Source organism: Pituophis catenifer, unplaced genomic scaffold (genome assembly GCF_029215685.1).
Source record: "Pituophis catenifer annectens isolate HBS135680 unplaced genomic scaffold, rPitCat1.0.hap2 SCAF_3, whole genome shotgun sequence".
In the NCBI taxonomy this organism is placed as follows: Eukaryota; Metazoa; Chordata; class Lepidosauria; order Squamata; family Colubridae; genus Pituophis; species Pituophis catenifer.
The window spans coordinates 171494655-171519178 of NW_027256883.1; the positions used below are offsets into that span (position 1 = coordinate 171494655).

Sequence of the window (24524 nt, forward strand, 5' to 3'; positions counted from 1 at the left end):
ATTCTTTATTTTCATCAAAATTACTCTGCATTCTCTGCCTCTTTTATTCATAGCCCTTCCTTGCTCTTTTTGATTACTTTCTTTGCAACTACTTTTTTAAAAGACACATCATGCAATATATCCCATCCATCCTTTTTTCGGCAATCAGTTTTTATATGCATTTTTCTAATCTCCTGCCTCTTTCATTCACCACGCAACCCTTTTTCATACTTTCAACGCTTGGAATATTTCCTACTGAACAATGTAGTCTTCACAATCTTACCCAGTTCTATATAGAGGCCCCAGCTAATCCCAGAAAGCAGAGCCAGAGTAATGAGGTCACCAAGACTGGCAGCAATAGGTGTAGCCACATTGTCAGGATTGATACCCATCTTTCTGGAACCAATGATTACGCCAATCATGATCATGCCTAGAGCCCATAGAAAGGAGATGTTAGGGTTACTACACAATGAACTGCAGATGAAATCTCTTTCTCACAGAAGCTTTTATTTCTTACCCAGCACAAGGGAGGCAATGAAGGCAGTGGCCACACTACTGGCACAAAGGAGAATGGCATGGCCAACACTGAAGTGTCCATCTGGGATCCAGCCAAATATCACTGCAGCAATTGAAGCCAGAAAACCAACAACTGTTGCTTGAACCTAGAAAATGCAGCCATGTTTATTTGCAAGGAAAACACAATTTCTTGTTTATTGATTAGAAAAATATGCTGCTTGATTAATCACATACTAGGTAGCTCACAAAGATAAATCATAACAACCATTATTAATAATAAAATATAAAAAACAATGCAGGTAGTCCTTGACTTACAACAGTTCATTTAGTGACCGTTCAAAGTTACAATGGCACTGAAGAAAGTGACTTATGACCATTTTTTACACATATGACCATTGCAGCATCCTCATGGTCACATGGTTTACATTTGGATGCTTGATAACCGGTTTATATTTATGATGGTTGGAGTGTCTCGGGGTCATGTGATCATCTTTTGCAACCTTCTGACAAGCAAAGTCAATGGGGAAGCCAGATTTGCTTACCCGCCATGTTACTAACTTAACAACTGCAGTGACTCACTTAACAAATGTGGCAAGAAAAGTTATAAAACGGGGCAAACCCCACTTAACAAATTTCTCACTTGGCAACATAAATTTCGGGCTCAATTGTGGTCATAAGTCAAGGACTACCTGTATACAGTATCCTGTCATCCAGTTAAAACCCATCCATGGAAGAAAACTGCTTTCACTGATCTTCTAAAGGAAAACAGGATGGGGCTCAATCTGATTCTGGGAGTCAAGCCATTCTATTGCAAAGCTTATCCTTGGAGTCCCAGGAGGCATTGGGGTTCATCATCTTACCCAAACTGCTTAAGACAGAGAAATTCTACTTATAAAAAATGGTTCCCAACATAAGAAAGGTCCAGATTATTTGAACTGCACCTGCTTACCATCTACTGGCAGACCGTGCTGGTTCTGAAAGATAGTTGTTACTCTATTGAAATAACAGTTCCAGTTGCAGTTTCCAAGTGATCTTCAGTGGCAGCCTCATGAAGAGCAAACTGCATTCTCACTTACATGGAACCATTTCAGAGACTAGCAAATGTCATTCTAATTGTGGTGACAGACGACAAAAAATTTATTGGGTGTCCTAGCTAAGTCTGCCTCGACACTGCTTCAAACCGGTACTTCCTCAGGCTCCTGCCATCACTGATAAATCATGATTCTTTTGCTGAGTCACAAGAAAGGATTCAGAACGGTCTTCTATTACACTTTAACAGAAACTTTTTCTAGGTTGTGGCAGTAGCGACTGCCAAAAGACTGCTTAACATTCTTTGGAATGGATGACTATATGACAGATGTATCTAGAAATTGCCCAGTAGTAGAAACTGGGATTTCCCCTCCCCTACCAGTTTTTTTCCCTGCCCCCGTCAGGAAATAGTGTCAGCTTCTCCAAAATTCACCTGTATCAGAGCCATGTTCCCTATTATCATCTTCCAGAGCTCTTTTGGTGTGTCCATTTGTCCTATGTTAGCCTACAAAAGAGAGAGATTAAAAATAAATAGATGAAGTGATGCTTCCTGAATTATTTAAAATTTATTCGGTATGATAACCACAGAAGTATTATAAATAGGAAGATAGACTCATCATTATAACGCTAGATTTACTGCTTCAGCAAGTGTCTTGCTCATCATATTCCTTTTTAATGTAGCTTTTATTAAATATTTTTTAAAAAAGATTAACAACTGATAAAATATAGAATAAAAAAGAAAGGGGAAAAAACAGTGCAAAAAAAAAAAAAGAAATAGAAGTAGTTTCCAATTTTCTTTATAGCAATTATAAGTACAAACAAAAAATGACCTCTTTCTCTATGGTTACAAATAGAACTCTTTTCTATAATTATTTTTTTCTAATCATCAAAAATCATAAATCGTATGTTCATTTTTCTCTATTTCATGCAAGATGTGCAATAGGCATTTCCATTCAGCAATAAATATATTACCCTTTCTCTAATAGAGGAATTTAGCAATCTCTGCAAGTTTCATCATCTTCACCAACCATTCCTCCTTGTGGGTAACACTGAATCTTTCCACCTTTGTTTTTAGACAGGATAACTGCAGCAAGATTATTGTAGCATAAAGTTCTATAACTTTTTTTCCAGCTATTTGTCCATCAATCCAAAAAAAAAAAACCTCTTGCTTTCAGTTACATATTAATCTTTTAAGATCATCTGAATTAGTGTATATTCAAATATTTCTCTTTTTTCACAAGTCCAAATATACACTGTATGAATATATGCACAAAATATGTGTATGTGTATCTTAAATATAGGTTAATTATTGTTATTATGACTATTTTTATTCAAAATCATGAGTTCCATAAGTGCTCTACCTCTAGAGCCATCAACCTAATCTCCCAGTATTTCAACCAGTGAAATCCTGCTGTGTTATTGCTTTTAATGGAATATAGGCTAGACTAAGATAGATGAATATGTAGACAAAACCATTAAAGCAGCCATCAACCATGAATCACATCCACTCTACATTGGCATGGTTAAGATTTAATATTCAGCCATAACAGCTTGTTATTGGCTCAGCCTGGGTGAACTCACTATGGCCATGTATAGTTCATAATGGTTTATTAACAAGCCATGATAAAATATAATGGCTCAAGTACATAATCTTAAATCAAAATGTAATATGAATGTATGAAGATCATCAGGACAGGAGCAGCACTTACTCATGGGAGTAATGGGACAATGGGACAATGTTACATTAGTGACCTAAGAAGGATTACCAGACCTTTCTATAATTCCCCTTTTCACATTTATGTTTGCCTGTCTACTAGGCAAACTGGCTCTTTGTCTCATTTATGCTTCTTTCATGTTTCACCAGTACAAACAGAAAAGAAAACATCACCAGCAACAGAACTGCTACAGAGGAAAAGACACATAAAGCTGCTGGCAGTCCCAAATCTGGCAAGGTCCAAAGAGAAAGATAGGACACAAGTCATTCAGCTTACAAAATTGTATTTAATTCTACTGTTGAATTTGGCTCAGGGATTCCTTGTTCGCTTGTAATTAGGTTAGTGATCCACATAACTTGGCTACTGGTAAAAACAAATGTTTAATCTCCTGTACAGGATGAATGTGTTCTCCTTTCTTAAGTAACACAAGAAAATTATTTTGGAAGTGTTAATGCACATAAAATGAGAACCTGGAAGCAATTCTAAGCTTCTTTTGCATACAGCATAAAGATCAAGCAAACTGATTTTTAAAAGACGCTTCAAAATACTTCTTATGGCTGTTGAGCTTCCCTTGGAAGGCTTTGATTAAGAGAGTTCATGTAATTTCAACATACATACTTAAGTCCTTTCAAGGGAGAAGAGATAGTTTTCGAAGTCACAATTTACTGCTAGCTCAAACTCACAAAACCTTATTGTGAATAAGAGCAACACCTTTGAATCCCATGTGATGTAATTGGTAAGCTAGAAGTCATTTTTCTTGCACAGACTTCAACGCTGAGGAAGCATTCAGGTCTCCGTATGGGGAATTCCCTCATACAACACATGAATGCAGTAATAAATAGCACATGCCGTTCCCCCACCCCCATGGCAGAGGCAGAGCAACAAGAAGAGGATGAGAGAGAATAAAAAGCTTTGTTTGTGTCCCAGCCAAGCTCCTCTTGCTGCCAGCATCTTTCAGCTTTGCTGGAACACAGCAAGAGCTTCAGTGATCAAACTGTGACTCATGTTCCATAGAAGCACAGCTCTGAGGGGGACTGAGGAAGGAAACAATTCTCAAGTCAAGGTCAAATAAGAAACAACTGGAGAGTTCTATAGTAGGTTTAAGGTTATAACATTTGTACAGGGTAAGCCAAAGCCCTCTCCATAATGGATATCTGGTAACTGCTAAAGAAACAATAGCAATAGCATGATTACATGAAGGAGTCTTCAATGTTGGGAAATATTTTCTGCACTATAATAACCAGGGTTACATCTATAGGTTCATATGTATTGCACAAAGCTGTGTTTACTTTTAACTATAGGCAGTGGAATAAGCCATGTTTGACAATATTCATATGTAGTATTAAGTGATAAGCCATACTTTATCAAGCACAATGACTCAGTACTCACATCATACTTTGCCAAAATCAGACAATCTGTGAAAAATATGAACCTGTTTTCACATCCCTAGAATGACCATTCATAGATTTATGCAGCGTTCAAACCATGAGTACAAATTGAGGATGCTTCTTAAAATCAGTGTAAATTAATCTGCTAATTGGGATCATACATTATAAATAGGCAGACAATTCACTGGCCGGGGTCATAATCTCACTAAACTATAACAGTTTTCAGTTAACATATATGATGCCAGTCCCCGTGGCTTACTTAACAAACCACAGCTTAATAACATTTTGACCTAAGCCATGGAAAGCCAAACATTATTACATTTCTATTCCAGTTCTCTTATAGCATATCTTCAGAACTCTAATAGGCCAGTTGTTTTGATTGATTGCCCTTCAGCATTGGTGTTCATTATCACTGACTGATTGGTATTCCATTTGAACCAAGATTTTGTCCCTGTGATGAAATAATTCCTGAAGCAGTAACCAATATTTTTCTAGATCACTATTGCACAAGTGCAATGTCAGCTAATGATTCCCCATCTTATCAGCTTTCTCTGAATCTATCTAAGTTTATAGCTACACCACACTTTGATTATATTGGTATTACAATTATTAAGTTTTACTATACTTTTTATTGTCGCAGAATTTGTTTTTGAATTGGCCAATTATTGTAATAAAGTTTACTAATACTGCTACTTAATGTTGTGCATGCCAGTTTCATTCACAAGTCTTCTAAAGGGTCGAAGTAGAGTAACCTGGCAAAGATATAATTACATCTGATATTTGCTGAATACAGGAAATGGGAGAAAGGGAGACAAATGGCCAAAAAAATGGATTTGATTAAGAAATATTTAACTGCTCCAGTGTCTTACAGATCTTTCCTGCACCTCCCCCACCTCAACTTTAAAACAACAACAACAAAAACATCCCACTTCTAACTTTGAAACTTAAGATTTCCTTTTGAGGTTATTTGCAATCTTGCAGTTTGTGCCATACACCAGCAACTTTATATTTCTCTCATGATTCCTAAATTGCTTTTATATGTCAGCCATTCATCCTTAAAAAAATAGATTGCCGCTTTAGCTGTCATAAAAAAACCAAATATCCATAGTTGAGAATATTTTATTAGAATCCCACCCTTCTTCAAGTAACACAATTTTCAACATAAAGAGATAGTTCCAAGACCTAATCATCTGGCTCATCACCTTGGAATCACCCATCATTCTCAAGCAATAGGTTATTACAACTTTTCTGTCTATTTAGCAAAGTAACTTTGGGGGGGGGGGGGTTTGGATCTTAAAGATCAGTAGGAGAATGTTTACTCTGAATTATGCAACCTTATAGAATTGAATAGGCTACGATATTAAAATTTAAGTAGAATCTGCTTTTGTATGCTGAAATAATGGCAGTCAAGAAGTCCTGGAAAATTACAAAAATATCAGATCAGTCATCATATCTCAGAAGAAGAGGTAGTCATACAACCAGTGATCTTGGAACTTTTTGTCAAGCACAAAAGTAAATTAAGAAAATAATTAAGTTTGATTAATGTAATAAATATTAATGCTATTATTATTATTTGTAACAAAATGAATTATACCCAGAGACTACACTGTTCATGTATTTATATTGATGTAGATTTAAAAATAAAAATTGTATAAAACTGAAAAAAAAGAAAGAAAATAAGAAAGGCCGCAAATTAGCAAAATGTGAGTTTACACTATTTTTTAAAAGAAACTGACATGCTGTCTGCCTCCATGCTTTCATTATTGAACTCCTCCAATTATATCTTATATCTTCCATAAGAATTTCTAAATTCTCATAAGTAGGTTTTGCAGTAACATGGACCAAATGGGAAGGCAAGAAAACATGAACAATAGTGAATTTTTGGTGGATAATTGGGAATCTAGAACACTGTTCTTATATCCTGTCCATATCTGGAGAAAAAATATGACAATACAGTACCTGTTTACACACAGACTGTTCTCACTGCCTAATAGTATTAAGCTGTATCATAACAAGGTAGAAATTATATTGTGGTTCTAAAATACTGGCCATTATAATGTTTCATTAATCAAACTGAGAACAGTTGCATATACATAAATCCCAAATGTAGATAAATTTCACTTGTAAAATTACTTTTAGCTGCTTCACTTTTTATTTGTAGTGACTGATACTGCTTGAAAATGTGTTCACAGAAAAACTCTCTTGACAAATTATCAAAATACTCACAGCAGTAGAAAGGCGAGAAGCTAATGTCATCTCCAAATTCCCTTTCAGCCCCAAGAGAGCTGGAACCAGGATAAATACTTCAGTCACGTACTTGAAGACGTCCCAGTGCTGTAAAACCAAGGAAATCATCAGGTTCTAGGAAGAGATTGTTCAGCAGAGACTTATTTTTCAAATATATCATTAACATTTCTAAGATTTTTCAACACTTACCAAGAGATTCTGCCAAAGCAGACTGTCTATCAGAAAAATAACATGTCTTGTTATTGATGTACTGCTACTTAGAACAGAAGATATTTGGCTATGCTTGGAGAATAGAATAAATTATTTTTATTATTTATTTATTATTTTTATATAGGGCAACAGAATATATATATTGTGGAATGAGTCACAGAATCCTTTGCAATGGGCAAGAACTTCATGACCAATGATTAAGGCTTATATGGTTTAAAGAAGAAGCTGAAGCAATTGCAACACATGTATAAAAATGGGCATGAAAAATTGTCTCCTGCTTAATGGAGAGCAATCATCACTCTTTTGAAAGTCTAGATATTTCTATCACAATGTTCTAGAACCGTGATGGTGAACCGTCAGCATTGTGACAACACAGGTGGCACACATAGCCATATTGGTGGGCACACGAGCTCAGCTCCGGCGCACCAGCTGATTTTTGGGCCTTCTGGGCCCACCAGAAGTAGGGAAACAGACATTACCTGCCTTGGGAGGTGATGGGGAAGGCCCATTTTTCTCTCTCCCAGCCTCCAGAGCCTTTCTAGGAGTCTGGGGAGGGCAAAAACGGCCTTCCCCACCCTCATGGAGGCCAGAAACGGCCCGTTTGCCAACTTCCAGTCCCACCGGAAATTGGCAAATGGGCCGTTTCTGGCCTCCAGAGGTACCAGGGGTGGGTGGGGAAGGCTATGGAGGCTGGGGACAGCAAAAAGCAGGCCTACCGTGCCATCGCATGCCAGGAGCGGGGGGAGTCATGCATGCATGTGCGGGGACAAAGTGCATAGAATTATGGGTGGGGTGCACACGCGCGCCCCCCCCTGCTCCTGGCACGCGATGGCAAAATGGTTAGCCATCACTATTCTAGAACATCTATGTTCTTAAAATTTTAGAGCAAAGAGAGATGAATGCTACACTATGGCATACTTCCTGTGTGAAGTTTTATATGGGAGCGTGACATAATGTAACATCTGTATCTCTCTACTCTGAGAGCTTAAGTCAAGGTAGAGTATATATACCATTCTAAAGGATTCTATATATTATTTCCTGCAAATCCCAAATAACTCCTAAAATTAATACAATCTATATAAACATCTAAAGTTCAAAGGTTCATGAGTTCAATTCATGGTAGAAGATTAAAAAGTCACAGAATAACATCTTGCTACCAATGTCTCATGAGTTCCAAATAGGACAAAATTGTTCACATGCCTGCTTCTTGATAGTCAAGGTTAGTTACAGAATTCAAAGTGATTAAAGCTACAATCTGGTCTGCAAGGCCCTGGGAGTAAAATTCATTGATCAGAGTTGAGCATGTAAACATAGATAAAATTGCAGCTTTTGAGATTTATCTGATGTAGGTAGGAGTCAAACTTGGTAGTTCAGAACTCTAGATCAGGAACAGCAATAAGAAGGTATTTCCCCCACCACATTCTGCATTATTGTCCTTATGTCTCGCCTTTCTTCCCATAAAGAGATTACAGGGTCTACCTTCCAATTAAAACTTACATACACAAATATGGGCAAAGGAAAAATTGAGGTAACTAACAGACATAAACTCATTTCCACTCATCCAAAGACTTGTTGTAAACATCCTGTTCCTTCCAGGATAAACTTGAATACTCTATATAAAGGGCAAAACATGGTTTTCTTCAGCAATGATAATTACAGAGCAAAGAGTTTTTGGAATAGAAAAGAAAGCCACAAAGGCCACAGAGTAGGCATAAAGCTTTCAAAATAACACAAAATTAACTTTCCAGTAAGAATGGATGCCTGAGTTAAGAAGCCAAGAGGAGCTGGGCTGGATCTAATCCAGCATTCTGTATCCCCCACAGCCAACAAGATGCTTATGGGCAATCCACAAGAACAACATGACACAACTGTTTAATCATGGTTGTTGATTAAGCTACAATTGCTGAATTTACACAACACCTTAGCAATAAGACTTCCACCATGAACTTCTTTTTCAAGTTGGTGTTTGCTAGGTCAGGATATATCAGTACTTTCAAAGTGAAATTTTATTTTTACTTTACACACGCTGATATAGAGGTGTAGATATAAAAGTATAGCTTTTAGAAATATCTTTACCTTTATATTATTATTACTTTTAATATTATCCTGTTTAGCTCCTACAATGCAATATATATGGCCCAATATCTATATACCACAAAGGTCATTTGTGCTTGGACAGTAAAAGATAGTCATTGATTAAGTTCTAACAGAAGATTACAAAGATTTCTTCCCTGAAATTCCGAAGGATTTAGGATATAAACACAAGATCTTAACTATTCTTAGAAACAACTAATCAATTCACAGCTGAAGATACGGAAAGCATTTGGAGCTGAGAATAACATTCTCAGGAAACGACTGACTCTTTTCTTTCAAAATAGAGACCTGTTCTTCAAAAACATAACTTTCTCAGTTAAAACTAAAAATATTAAAAGGAAGGTATCTATGAAGTTTAATGTTACTTTTTACTCATAGAAAAAGGGTATTAAGCCATGACCTCTACAGATATTTTTTTACTCACTGTAGTGCAATCTTTTAAAAGTCATGGACTGAGGCCAGCCAACATGTTCTTCTACCTCAATGATTATTTTTAGTGCTGACTGGCAGAGACTTATGCAACACTACAGTGAAGACTTCTTGGTTAAATATCTCTGTTTCTACATACATGAAAGCACTGTGGGATTACATCTGACAACATTTATGTGCATATTTATTACATCTCTGTGTTACTGAATCTATTCAGAATCACGGTGTCTTACAGTTAAAAAAACAATACATTGGTGAAAGGAAAGGGGGAATTTCAACTCCTAGAATGCATTGTTACATTTATTTGTTCAATTTACATTTCGTGTTTTTAAATAATTAGTTGTTTCTAAGGACAGTTAAAAGACTTGTCTTAGATTGAAAAGGATGGAAAAGATGTATGGCCATCCAAGTCCATATATTTTAGGCCCTTCCCTTTATCCTTATGCAACTTTCAACTAGTTAAAGTCAAATCTGTCCAAAATTATGCATTTTCTACTGTAATCTGTAACTCTAAAACCTCAAAATGTATTATCTATTCCAGGTACCATCAACAAAGGCCAATTCATTCATCAACTACTTTTGTCTCTAAAGGGAATCTAAATTTATCTGACACATAAAAATCCATCTATATTAAGCTGAATATTGAGACCTCTTATCTGCTTAAAATGCTTAAATAAATAAAAAGACATGGATCATGCTGAACCATTAATACTTGTTACAAGATTAGCTCAATAGCAATTTTGTACTTTTGAATTAATTACATCCTATTCCTGTAATCACATGTTGGCTCTCATCAATTCCCATTCACAGAACATTGCATTTGTTCCATGAAAGGAAATCTGTATTGATTTCGACATCCAAAGACTAGACAAGTTCCTCAAATCACCTTGAAAGGATGAAAAGCAAGGGAAGGGAAGGGAAGAGGATATGAATTGCACTTATTGTGCCTCAGGCAACACATTATTTACAGTTCACCTCCCATGAGTGATCATTACAAGTAAAATAGAGGAAAATTACAACCATTAGCTTTGTGTCTCAGGACAATTAGATAAATAAGTAAAAAGATTCTGTAAGTAATGAAAATGTCATGCATGCCACTCTGGTATATTTGGCACACAAACCTATAACAGCAACAAAACAAGCTTTAACATAACTCTAACAAATTCATCTACCCTTAATTATGTTACCTGAATTTTCACAGGCCATTGCAAATACTAATAATGAATTTTGTGTTTTTACTTGGGAAAGGGCATCTTCTGAATAGCAAATAACACTGAAACTTGATATACCCAAAGCACATGACCTGTGAAACCATAGAATAGATTTCTCAGTAACCATTCCCAGAATTAGGCAGTGGGAGGGCAAGTAGGCATTAATGCAGGCAACCCTCCTGGATGGAACTTTTCCAGTTCTGAAATTTAGTGCCTCACAATCCATTAGCTTAGTACTCTTGAGCAGTATTGGAGCTTTAACTTGTCCAAAGCTGTTCTAACATTTTATCTATAAATAAGCATGCTTTGGTGATCAAAGCAACTCATCAAATACTATAAACTCTGATCAGAAGTAGAATTGTGGGTTACTTGCAGGTAATTAGAAAAAAAGATCAAATCATAATTCGTATATTATAGTTGTTCAGAGAACTTCCATAGCAAATTGAAAAACTGGTTCAAATTGAAATGATAAAAACACTAGATTCCCATTCTCCATTAAGACAACCAAAATATGCTTCAAGAGATGTTTCACTATATGCAAAATAGAAATACAATTCACTTTACATAAACAGTACCTACTATCCATCAACTCATAAGGAGATAAAGTCCTTTTACATAAAATAGTGACTATTTTCCTTTCTGCACTTTTCAGAATTAGAGTTCATGCATAACCATCTTAACTCATGTCTTTATCACACCCCTTTAGCAAACCAATCATTTGATTAGTACCAAGAGATACTTGAAGAACTTTAAATAGCTAAGGGGTAACCTGATCATCATTACAGAGACACTGTTCATCCCAGTGCCAAATTATTATATTCCATCACAGTGATCTTTTGCCCAGGATTCTCTCCATTAAGAATAAAATTGTATATATATTTCATAACACCAGGTACGTTGGCTTCATGGAGCTGCTGAATAGAGCTGTAGGAGCAGAAAATGTAGCTGTAAGCATGCGTGAAAAAAAAATAACTACCAGAATTTAATAATTTATACTTGTATAGCCCAATCTACTTTTCCTAAGAAAAAATACCTCATGTTAGTTTAAAATCTTCTTGATAGTCTAGACCCATCTTTCCCTGAAGGTCACCCAGAAAAGAAACTTCCTTCAACAACTTGTTCAAAGGCTGAATTATTCAAAAGATTTCTTTTCTGACTCCTAACGTAGGTCTTAGACCTAGGATGGGTTGCCCCTGGTTTGCACCAGTTCTATAGAACTGGTAGCAAAACCGGTGGGAGGCTCCACCCACCGACCCCGACGTCATCAGAACACTTCTGTGCATGCGCAGAAGAGCGCACAGCCCCGTTGAGAACCGGTAGTAAAAGTAAGTAGAACCCACCCCTGTCTTAGACCTCAAAAACTTATTAGTTAATATATTGCAATATTATTCGTAACTTTTATACAGGCTTTTTGACAACAGGTTGTCAGGGCAGTCCACAAGTATAAAATAAAGTAGCACCATAAATGAAATAAGTTTAAAATCAAAATCTGTTTCACACAATGGCTACAGATAGATCACCTCAACACAGAGGTTTTCAGTTCGAAATGCTAATCTGAAGCACACACACATTGTGATCAAAATGACTTTACGAAAAGCACTGCTCAACAGCTTTAGGTAGAGACATTCCATTTTATGATGTTTCAAGCAAAAAAGCCTTATTTTTCATTGCTATCAATCTCACTTCACCGGAAGGTGGGGAAAACTGGAATAAAACCCTTGAAATGAATCTCAAGGATACATTGAACCCTGATCTCAAGCTATAAAAGATATCCTCTATTTGTTTAGAATTTCTTACTCAAATTCTATGTCTGACAGATGGTTGAAATACAGGTAATCTTCAATTTACCTGTAGTGACTGTTCAAACTTACAATAGCACTAAAAGAAGTGACTGTTTTTTCACACTTATGACTGTTGCAGCATCCCCCTGGTCACATGATCAAAATTCAAACACTTAGCAATGGACTCATATTTATGTCAGCTGCAGTGTCCTGGGTACATGTGATCCATCACCTTTTGCTAGCTTCTGACGAGCAAAGTCAATGGGAAAGCCAGATTCACTTAACGGTGTTACTAAATTAACGGATTCACCTAACAATTGTGGGAAGAAAGGTTGTAAAATGGGACAAAACTCACATAACAAATGTCTCAGTCAGCAATAAAAATGTTGGCCTCAATTGTGGTCGTAGTCCCAGGACTACCTGTAAAAGCATTTTGAGGTAAAAGAACAGACAACAGCAATCTATTTAATTTTAAAAAAATTAAAACTGATATTATCAATGGATAAAATTTAAAAGTGATATATCATCGGCTAAAAGCACTTTTTTCCCCTGAACATAATATTTAATGCTGGCTCAGTTGAATAGATGTTGTAACAGAAGGAAATGTTATAACTGCCTAAGAAATAACTGTTACTCCTTGGACATAACACTTAAAACGAAGATCGCTTGACGACAGTATGCCACTGACTATTCCCTATAAAAGCCATATTAGATTCTGCAAATCTGAAGATCTACTCCTGAATAAAGGAAACCAGTGCTGTGGAGTCGGAGTCGGAGTCGGAGTCGAGGAGTCGGAGTCGGAGGAAATTTTGGGTACCTGGAGTCGGAGTCGGAGTCGGCAAACAATGCACCGACTCCGACTCCTACTAAATTTAGATTGGAATTTTAAAAAAAGCAAGTTTAAATGTCCCAATTCACAAAAAGTTATAATTAATGACTTCTCTACTGTAAGAATAAAGACCAATGCATGCAGTGCCTCACGTAACCGCAAAATGAACACGTTAAGTGACCGTGAAGAAGCATGCTTTTCATGTGCTTCACTATAAGGCACGCAACGCACAATTAGGAGTGGCAATACTTATACTTTCCATAGTGTTGTGTTCTGCTGTTACAGGGAACGCAGCGCCCATGGGTAACCTAGCCTCTCACTGATAAGGGATTAAGTAAATATGTTTTTTGCAGGACTAGAGACACTTGCATAAGTGAAGGGAATGGAGGGTCAATAGTTCAAGACTGAAGCTGTAAACCATTGGAAAAACTGCTGTCATTCAGCTAAGGCTATAAAAACTTGTAACTCTGATTGTTAGCTTAAACTTTAAACATGACTAAACACTGTTTAAATTTATGAACCGGCCAAATACTCTGTTCAAAGAAAATACATTGTATGTTTGTATGTGTGTTTCTAATTATTGTTATTTATTCATATTTGTTCTCTTTTATTCTTTAAAGTTTAACAATTCATTCTTTATCTTAATATCTTTATATTTGTTTGGGGTTGGCTTTCTTCCCTTTCATCTTTTTTATTGTACAGCAATCTTTCTCCTCAAACCTACCACCTCTCTCTTTTCTTTCCTTCTTACTTTCTCTTCCTCACCCTCTTCTTCTCCTCCCTACTTCCTCTTCCTTTCTCCTTCTCCTCCTCTCTTCCTCCCTCTCTTACCCTCACTCCTACTCTAATTTCCCTTCCCTTCCTTCATCCCTCTCTATTGCTGTATCCTTTTATGTATATGGACTACTCAGAGGGCTGAAAAAGTTATTTCTGACTGGTCCTCTCCCTTTTGACCAGTCCTCGAACTTACGACTGTCCTCACATTTTACGTTTTTGCCCTATCTTGTCACCATGGTGAAGAGAAGCAGTTGTGAAATGAGTGACATGGTTGTTAAAAATGCTGCACGGGCATAAATGTGAGGATGGTCATAAGTGTGAGGACCAGTCAAAAGTGCGAGGACCTGTCAGAAATGACTTTTTTCAGCCCTCTATACACATAGCCATGGCCACCCGGTCACATGACCAGCTAGCCACACCCACCCAGTCACATAACCTCCAAGCCATGCCCACAAAATAAGCCACGCCCACAGAACCGGTAGTAAAAAAATTTAGAACCCACCCCTGGTTGGGGGTCACCACAACATGAGGAACTGTATTAAAGGGTCGCGGCATTAGGAAGGTTGAGAACCACTGGCTTAGAAGAACTTGGTGGAACAGCTTCTTGGATTCAACTGTAAGTGTTTATATTGTATAGGACAAATCATGTCTAGGTTTAGTGCTGGGATATATAGCTTATTTGTTTGTATAAAGCCATGTACGTACAACTTACAAGACTGTGTATGTTGATATTAAAAATCTAATTATATGCCAGTTAGTATAACATATTTTATATTTTAGGGAAAGAGGCATCCTAAACAATGGCAAAAAGACTGCTAACAACAAACACAACAAAATCTACTGTTTATGAGCACTTTGCATTATCAAGTGATGGAAAACATTACGTGTGCCAATGTATTAGAAAAGATGATGATGGTGAAAAACAATGTGATGCAAAAATTAGCAGTTTCAGTGGGCCTGATAAAAATGCACCTACAAGAGCATCAAATTTGAAAAGACACTTACAGCGTTTTCATCCCAAAGTGTTAGAAGCCGTGAATGAGAAAGATAGCAATGAAAACATTGCATCTACTTCTGTGACAAAAAACGTTCAGAAATCTACTGGAGAACAATCACAAATAAGAAAATTCTTTATATCTGACAAAGTTACCATAAGGATGACACCAGAAAAATTCAAACACCACATTATTGAAATGGTAGTAAAGAATAGTGTACCACTATCCTTCTTTTCACAGACAGCCTTTTTAGGCCTAAATGGAGAAATGGCAAAAAAACTTGGTGTTTCTCTGGAAAGAGAAAGTATAAGGAAACTTATAATTGAGGAGGCCAAATGTAAAAAGGAAGAACTACAGAAAGTTATGAAAGGACGTTTTGTCTTCCTTAAAATGGATGCATGCACACGTCACAGAGTCAATTATTTCGCTATTAATGTTAGATTTGTGGATGAAAATAACAAAACAATAACACGGACCCTCGGAGTAAAGGACACTCAGGCACATCACACCAGTGATTACCTTCAGAAGTTAGTGGAGGGTGTTCTAGAAGATTTTGAAATTAAAAAGGAACAGATTTTATGTGTTGTGACAGATAACGCTTCTAACATGTTGAGCACAATTGAGAAGATGAAGGCAGATGAAGAAGGTATCAAACAGATATTAGACTTAGAGGAAGACAGCTCTGCAAGTATTAGAGAAAGTTTAGAAACTGAAGAGAATGCTGACATTTTTTTAGACAACTTTGTTGAAGAAGCATTGAAGCTTGCTACTATTCATCATATGCGATGTGCTGTTCATACACTGCAACTTGCCATAAGAGATGGATTAAAAGATCGCCATGCAGCTACATTAATTGGCAAATTACGGCAAGTAACTGTTGCAGCCAGGGCCCCAAAAACAGATGCAATTTTGAAAAGACGTGCAGGAAAAGGAGCCATTTTGGATCAAACAACTCGCTGGGGAAGCACTTATTTAATGGTGAAGCATTTGCTTGAACTTAAAGACTTCATAGAAGAAATGGACAATGAAAATCTTGCATTAACTGCAAGCCAGTGGACACAAACAAAAGAGCTGGAGAACCTTCTTTCTCACCCCTTCACTGTCACCAAGAGGTTGCAATGTGATGATCTAACCCCGGGTAAATTCCTCTTGGAATGGAAGAGCCTGTTATATCGCCTGAACAAAAATGGAGGGTTAATAGCTGAGGGCATTGCATCTTCAATGATGAAAAGAGAGAGTCTTTTGCTGGAAAATGAAATCTTGTTAGCGGCTATTTATGTCGACCCAATGAGCCGACTTTTATTGAACAGTAAACAGATTGCTACTGGGAAAAAGGCCCTCTATGATGTAGCAGTTCGCATGAAGGGATTACGACCTGAAATACCTCCACAGGAGGATGGAGTTCTTTTAAGCAATAGTGGTAACTCAGAATCATCTTCTTCAAACGAAGAATTAGACTTTGATTCCTTCTTAGACAAAATGGAAGTTGCTAAAGGAAAGCGACGTCGCATAAGCGTTACAGAACCAGTAAATGTCCAAATAAAAAAATTCCAACAGGAGTTTTATAAAGCACTAAAAGAAGTTGAAAAGTATGATCGCTCATCAAAACTTACTGTTGAAGAAGCCATCCTTGTTTATCCAGAGATCGTTAGTGATGTGGCCAGAATAGTTACTGCAATGCCACCCACCCAAGTCAGTGTCGAAAGATTATTTTCAGCCCTAAAAATAATAAAGTCTGACTTAAGAGCCTCTATGAAAGAGGATCTGGCAGAGGCAATTCTCTTCCTTAGAACTCTACATTGAATTGATTTGCATTTGCTAAGCCTATAACTACATTTCAAGATTAATATAAACCATTTCTAGGTTTTACAGATTTTGTTTTTGGTTCATATAGATAAGCTTTGTTTTTGTTCTAAAACAACCAAATAATGTGGTTTGTATTTTTGAACTGGTAAAGTTCCTGTTCCTGATGTTTATGCCTGCTGCTACTATCCAGCAACTTGATTAATTAAATTAATAAAAAAAATTAATAAAACTTTGTTGTTTTCATTGTGTTTGTCTTTTGCTTAAACTGTTCAATACAGTAGACTGTTGGCTTCCCAGCCAGTAGTCCTGTGGTAATGACATGTATGTTGCCTTTCTTTCCTTCAAGGAATGTATAAAATACATTCGCATATTAATACAGAGGAGTCGGAGTCGGGGAGTCGGAGTCGGAGTCGGAGTCGGAAGTACAAAAAACTGAGGAGTCGGAGTCGGAACATTTATCTCCCGACTCCACAGCTCTGAAGGAAACAAACAGGATATAATCCTGAACTTTAATATGACCCAACCACAAATTCTTATTGCCTAGTACCGTGATGGCGAACCTATGGCACGTGTGCCACATGGAGCCATATCGGTGGGCACACGAACTCAGCTCCGGCGCACATGCGTGTGTCAGCCGGCTGGTTTTCAGGCCTTCTGGGCCCACCAGAAGTTGGGAAACAGGTTGTTTCCGGCCTCCGGAGGGCCTTTAGTGGGGTGGGGAAGGCCCATTTTTCATTCTCTCCAGGCTCCTGGAGCCTGGGGAGAGCGAAAAATGGACCTTCCGGTCTCACAGGAAGTTGGCAAATGGGCCGTTTCCGGCCTCCGGAGGACCTCTGGGGGGGGGGGAGAGGCTGTTTTTGCCCTCCCCAGGCTTCTAAAAAACCTCTGGAGCCTGGGGAGGGTGAAAAACAGACCTACTGGGCCCACTGTGCCATTGTGTGCCAAAAGCAGGGGGGGCGCAGGGGGATCATGCGCAAATGTTCGGGGGTGGGGGCATTAGGATTATGGGTGTGGGCACGTGCGCACGTGACTTCCCCCCGATTTTGGCACGCGATGGCAAAAATGCCATCACGTGCCATCAATGGCCTAGTAATTCAGAAGACAGTGACACTTGATAGAGACACTGGAATCCTATAAATTCAATTACTTCATTTGAAAAATGGGTTACTTTCACATGTCAGCTAGGATTTCAACTAGTCTGCTGGAAGCCTCAATTCAGCTTGCCTTAATATTTATTGTACAGAAGGAGAAACCTGAATCTGGGAACAGCCAAATCAGGATTTAACACTGCAAAAACTTTAGGATGCTTCTGAATTCTCAGCTAGATGATGTTTTTTGGCCATCTAGTAGTTGCTCTGATTTGTCAACACTTAAATCATTATCAGTTTTGATCACTGGCTACTTAATTAGAAATCACTGCAATTAGAATCATCTCAGATGGATAATGTTGAAGATTCAGAGAAAGTACTGAAAATGTTATGGTGACTTAGAACATTTTTATTCTATTTAAAATGAGTTTTGAGGAGAATCCTGAAAATATTTTAAAATATTTTTTAATAACAAGCGATAGAACCATATTGGAATTGCTTAAAATTGAGAATTATAAGAAGGATCTTGAATGAATAGGAGAATAGATAATGAATAGAGTATCATTCAGGAACAGGGGCGGGTTTCAAAACCCGTTGCTACTGGTTCACTCGTGGGCGCTTGCACAACACTTCTGCTCAGAAGCTTCCGGGTGGGTGGGTTCCTGCCGCCGCTACTGGTTTGCCCGATCTGGGGTGAACTGGTAGCAACCCACCACTGTTCAGGAACTGCAAATATTCTTTCCCCCTTAATTTTTAAGGTGAGATTCTTATTTAAGAATCAATTAAGAAATAACAGCCATATGTCTGACTCCAGAATGTGCAATTTACTAACTAAAAAGGAAACTTTTAAGACTTCTAGGGACACATAAGTACTTGTTTAATTTATACAAGGAGTGGGATTAAGTCACTTGCAGTAGACTTACAGACTCATAAGAATCTCACACCATACTTTGTGAAAGAGTTCAGTCTTACCTGTACAATATCCAGCACCATCCCAGCAGCTACTGTTCCAAACCCTGCCAGCAGGAATGGAAAAAGGACTTGTAGACCAATAGAAAAAGAAGTCTCTTTGAGAGGAGAGGTTGGTTCTGGACCCCGATCTGTACTAGTATCATCACTTTCAGTAGCTTGACTTCCATTTTCCAACAGGGCATCCTCTTCACGCACCCCTTTTGCATTGGCTCGGGATTCTATTACCACCACTTCCATGCCTCCTCCTCCTTCTGGTTCTAAAAAATCAGAAGACTCAACGAGATGTTCTCGGTCAGGACTGGATAGACAGTCTATAGGTCCAGCCACAATGGGTAGCACCACTCCATTGGCATGATGAGCCTCTTTTAGTTCCATCTTAGATGTTATGTTGCACAATTATGTAGTTCTTTATGTAGCACTGAAGGCAACTGTTAGGACAACAGACTTCTGTTTGGGGGTTAAGCTGATATGGCTTTTGGCACATAGAAGCCAAGTCCCCCAACTCTAGTATTCTGTCCTTAATTGAAAGATTGGCACCCCTAAGAAAAACCCCCATCAAGCACAATTCAGAACTGGAGTTGCCAGACACAGAGCCAGTAGAAAAACTATAATAGTTTCAGATCAAATCCAATCCACTCCGGTTCACCTTTCTTGTAATTTAACCTCCAGCAAGGAATATCCAGCACACTTAAAACACAATATAAAACACCCAGATTATTGATTTCTTTGGTCTGCAATTTTCCAGAACATAATCCAAAGTGGTGTGCTGATTTCAGGTTCTGTTTCACCGTGACTGCTAGGAACAGTTCAGCTGCTCTTCAGAGTGGAGAAAAGAGATCCTTCAGTAAGGCACTTTGTATAATAGTCTTTAAAAATAGCATGAAATGAATTTGGATCCAAGCTTTTAAAAAAACAACAAGATTAATAGAATAAAATCTGAATTCAGCTTTGTAGTCGGTTTCTACAAATGAGACGTTTGAAGGGAAAAAAATCAAACTCTTATATTACCTCTTTTCTAGAATGGAGAATGCTAGTTCTGTCAGAGCTGACATGCTGCTATGTGACTCTAGATGATTATGAAAGGCTTGGTTAACATCTTGCCGACTCCCAACTCCAAGTTCATGTTCTTGTAGGACAACTAGGTTATTGGTTGCCTGTAAGAAGAGCCGCCCTTTTCTCTGAAAGGATATCTTGCACTTTACAACCCACAGCAGTTAAGATTTTTATTTAAAGCAGCATGAAGTCCCTGGATAGGCTTACACTGCAAGCTTGTCCAATGTTAGCAGTGATAAAGTATTTCATAGACTCTTCAAGGATCATATTGGTCTCACCTTAAATATAGAAAAATGGAAAAGACAATGTATTTTTCAACAACTGTAGAAAAACTGTTTCATTTTTTTCTTCCTTCCTGTGTATTAGCTTTAGTTTCCCTATGCTAGTAAAGAGCAAAAAACCTTATAAGCACACATATGGCAATATAATAGCAGCTGCAAAGGAAGAGAGTCATATGTTTCCACTGTCACCATCATATCTGCCCAGCCCTTATTTCTCTCTTTTATGTTAAATGTCATTTAAGATAGTCATAGATCAGAGTCACAGGACATATTGCATAAATGTATTTCATGCAGAGGATGAGACTATTATAGTATTTGTTGTTAGTGACCTAGTATAACTTCAGCCAATGAATACTATTGAAGTTGTAAGTTAGCTGATAAGCTACATCTTCGGAGCATTTTGGGGACATGAAGGCAAACGGCTGACAGTTTTTCTCTAGAATAAGTATAGAAGTAGGGAAACTTACAGCAGAAACATGAATGTGTTAATGTATGTACATTACTGCCCTCTGCTGTGCTGTGTGTTTGATGCTTTTTACTCCAACAGCTAACAGTTGTGAACAAATTTTGCTTTAGAGCATAAGTTCCATGTTCTGTTTTCTGACTCTGATTACAAACACTCTAATCCATATTTTATTGAATTAACCCTATCTCATAAGCTCATGCAACACACTAAAACATAGATTGGCCACACTAGAAAGGTTGTACCCAAGCTTTACACTGCAATACTCAGCCACAAATTATCCAATCTCATTTTTGGCCAACATGCGCACATACCTGGCTATTACCTAAAAGATTTAACCCACCCCATTGTGTTTTGTGGCTTAGTTTGCTGTATTAATTCATCCATAACAGTGACTAAATCATGATTAAGCTAATGTGACTTAGTGCACTATGTAAAAACAGCCAGAGTTTCATTATATCAAGAGGGCCAGGTAAGAGTTTCCTTGAGCTTTAGTTCCCCAATGTAGGTGCATTTCCTCAAATTCTTACACAATTTACTGAAGAAATTTAATGAGCTAGTTTTAGTCGTGTACAAGGAATTCTACAGGTAACAAGTCACTTCAACACAGTATATCTCAACATGTTTTTAACTGCTTTATACTAAATTCTAAAAGCAGTCATATTGTCATTAGGTAGGCAATTTTGTTATGTGATTTCTAGAATCATTCTGAATATTTTTTTAAACCCATTGAACATCAACCAGCCATATTGTCAAAGTTATGTAAGAGTATATGAGCTCCCACTGGTCCATGAGCATAATACTTTTGTATTAAATTTTGAAACTGCCAAGCTTCCTTATGTTCTATTTCCAGTTGGCATTATTGATTTATGAAACAAACAAGCAAAAAACCTGGAAACTTGCTATGCTAATATAAGCAACAAATAACGTGTTTTTGAAAGAGAGCCTTCAAGAGACTTTAAATCCAAGGCTGAAAGTTCATGCATAAGGAATGAACACTGGGTAGAGACTTGCTCTCAGACAGCTATGTAATTATCCAACTTTATATTCAAAGAAAGTTGGAATGTGCTATCTTCACCTAGGCTTTTAAGTGAGGGAGAGTCAAACCTCTCACTTCATTGTGCTTGCCATCTTTTCTCTTAAATGTCTTTTATTTTACTATAATTGATTGTTGCAAGTCGCCCAGAGATTTGTAGCAAATGTATACATTTAATAAATTATTATGTATGAGTTAGGCAGCAGCTCCTTAATCACTGTTACATGAAATAAAGATAATCTAACATGCTACCATCAAGTTTCACAAATACTTTCTGAAAGTGATATCCTGTCTTATCTCAATGCATCTCCTTTCCTTCCTCTCTTAGTATCTTTTAGCAGATCACATCCGCTAAATCCGGGGATCCATCCACAGGCCCTTGATATTTGTGATGAGCTTACATCCTCCTTCAGAAAGTCAGATTTACTTCATGCATAATGTAGTTAGAAACATCCCTTAATGCTCTTTATGGCACTCTAATCCATACTGTCAGCATCCTATCCAGCAATCCAGGGAAAGATCCCAGTTACTCGAAACACACATCCTAACCTATTATCCTTCCCTTTCCCTCTGCCATCAACAAAACCTCCCCTTCCCCAAAGAACTTCACCCCTATAAGTGATACCCACAAGCGACTGTAACACCCCCCCCCCCAAAGAGCCGTCTACTTTTATGGTGGCTCCATTTCTTTAACCAGCATCTACAGCCATTATCCAAAATAAATCAAGCTCCCTAGCTGGTCCCCCCCCCCCCCCGAAACACAAGTCCTGGGTGCAAAGCGAAGACGACGGAGGAAAAAGAGAAGCAAGCAGGAAGGCGGAAAAAAGCCCACCACTGAATAGGTACCTACAATCCCCCCCACTACTCCATTCCCACTGCTTTATACTTTTAAAGCCTCTTCTGGAAACTGCACCTTTACTCTACCACTTACTACCTTGCCTTAGTTCCACTTGAGCAGCGAATGAGACCTACCTGCATCCCAATTCGGCTTCCCGATTCCACTTCTGGGTTCCGCTATCCAAGCTTCCCTCTCGCTCACCTCTCCCTTACAACCGCTGGCTTACAATTAAAGCTGGGACCGAGAAGCCGCTGCTGCGAGCTGAGCAAGAGGGGCGGGGGGGGGGAGGGGGAAAGAAGGCGGGTTAAATATAAACCCCACCCACACTCTGTGGAATTGACCTCACCCGCCTCCAATGCTCGTCCACCTGTTTACCGATTATTGGTTCTACACCGCTGACACGAACGACGATTCCGAACTCCTGGAGCGGATTGGTAGCAGTTCCAGCCAACCGCAGCAGGGGAGGAGGCGGGCTTTGCAGGACGCCTTCCCTTCTTGCCGTGAAGAGAGACGGAAAAAGGGCTGCGAGGCTTGGCGGAGTGGGAGCCAATCACGTGTTGGCTGCGAATGCCGCGGCGTTCCTTTCCTGGGGAGTTTCGACAGCTGTTCGGAATGGGGTGTACGAGGAACTGGCGCTTTAGGGAAGAGCATTTGGGCGGCAGGCAATAGGTGGGGAAGGAGAGCGAAAAGCACTTGTCAATAGGAGGTGGCGGAATAAAACAACTACTGCTTTAGAGCGTAAGAGAGAGAGTAACCTTTTAGAACAGCACAGAATAACAGAGTTGGAAGGGACCTTTGTAGGTCATCTAGTCCAACCCCCCCCCCCCCAAGCAGGAGACCCTACACCATTTCTGACAGATGGCAGTCCAGTCTCTTCTTGAAAGTCTCCAGTGATGAAGCTCCCACAACTTCTGAAGGCAAGCTGTTCCATTGGTTGATTGCTCTCCCTGTCAGAAAATTTCTCCTTATTTCCAGGTTGAATCTCTCCTTGTTCAGTTTCCATCCATTATTCCTTGTCTGGCCTTCAGGTGCCTTGGAAAACAGCTTGACCCCCTCCTCTCTGTGGTGGCCCCTCAAATATTGGAAGACTGCTATCATGTCTCCTCTGGTCCTTCTCTTCACTAGACTAGCCATGCCCAGTTCCTGAAACTGTTCTTCATATATTTTTGCTTCCAGTCCCCTAATCATCCTGGTTACTCTCCTCTAGTCTCAACATCTTTTTTATAGTATGGTGACCAAAACTGGATGCAGTATTCTAGGTGTGGTTTTACTAAGGCTTTATAAAGTCTGGGTATTGTGCCTTGTGATTCTTGACGAGTGTATCTTGTCTTTTTAGGTACACTGAGAGCATATGCACCAAAGACAAATTCCTTGTGTGTCCAAGGAATAACACACTTGGCCAATAAAGGATTCTATTCTATTCTATTCTATTCTATTCTATTCTATTCTATTCTATTCTATTCTATTCTATTCTATTCTATTCTATTCTATTCTATTCTATTCTATTCTATTCTATTCTATTCTATTCTATTCTAGAGTGGTATTAGTACCTCATGTGATCTTGATTTAATCCCTCTGTTAATGCCATTTAGGATTGCATTGGTTTTTTCACTTACCTAAAGTGAACATCCCTGAAACTGGAAAACTAGCTCTTTAGGTAGATGGGCTTTGTTCCCAGATAGACTAGTTTTCTGTTCCCCAAAAAGGGAGTGTTTACATCTCTCAGCGGGTTTGTATTTTTCAATGGGTAGCTGCACTTGGCAGACCTTATTAGGGCCCAAAAGCAG

General features: G+C 38.3%; 1 protein-coding gene across 2 annotated transcripts in view; it reads right to left on the minus strand.

Moving 5' to 3' along the window:
• The window catches only part of SLC41A1 (solute carrier family 41 member 1), a 35037-nt gene extending 15165 nt beyond the window's left edge, over positions 1-19872 (minus strand). For both annotated transcript variants that reach the window (XM_070941549.1, XM_070941548.1), the window contains exons 1-5: positions 19067-19872; positions 6854-6961; positions 1958-2029; positions 497-641; positions 263-409 (exon numbers count right to left, since the gene is read on the minus strand). In XM_070941549.1, the coding sequence (XP_070797650.1) occupies positions 263-409; positions 497-641; positions 1958-2029; positions 6854-6961; positions 19067-19441 (847 nt within the window). In that variant the 5' untranslated portion in view covers positions 19442-19872. The remainder of the gene's footprint in view (positions 1-262; positions 410-496; positions 642-1957; positions 2030-6853; positions 6962-19066) is intronic.
• Between the last annotated feature and the right edge of the window lie 4652 nt (positions 19873-24524).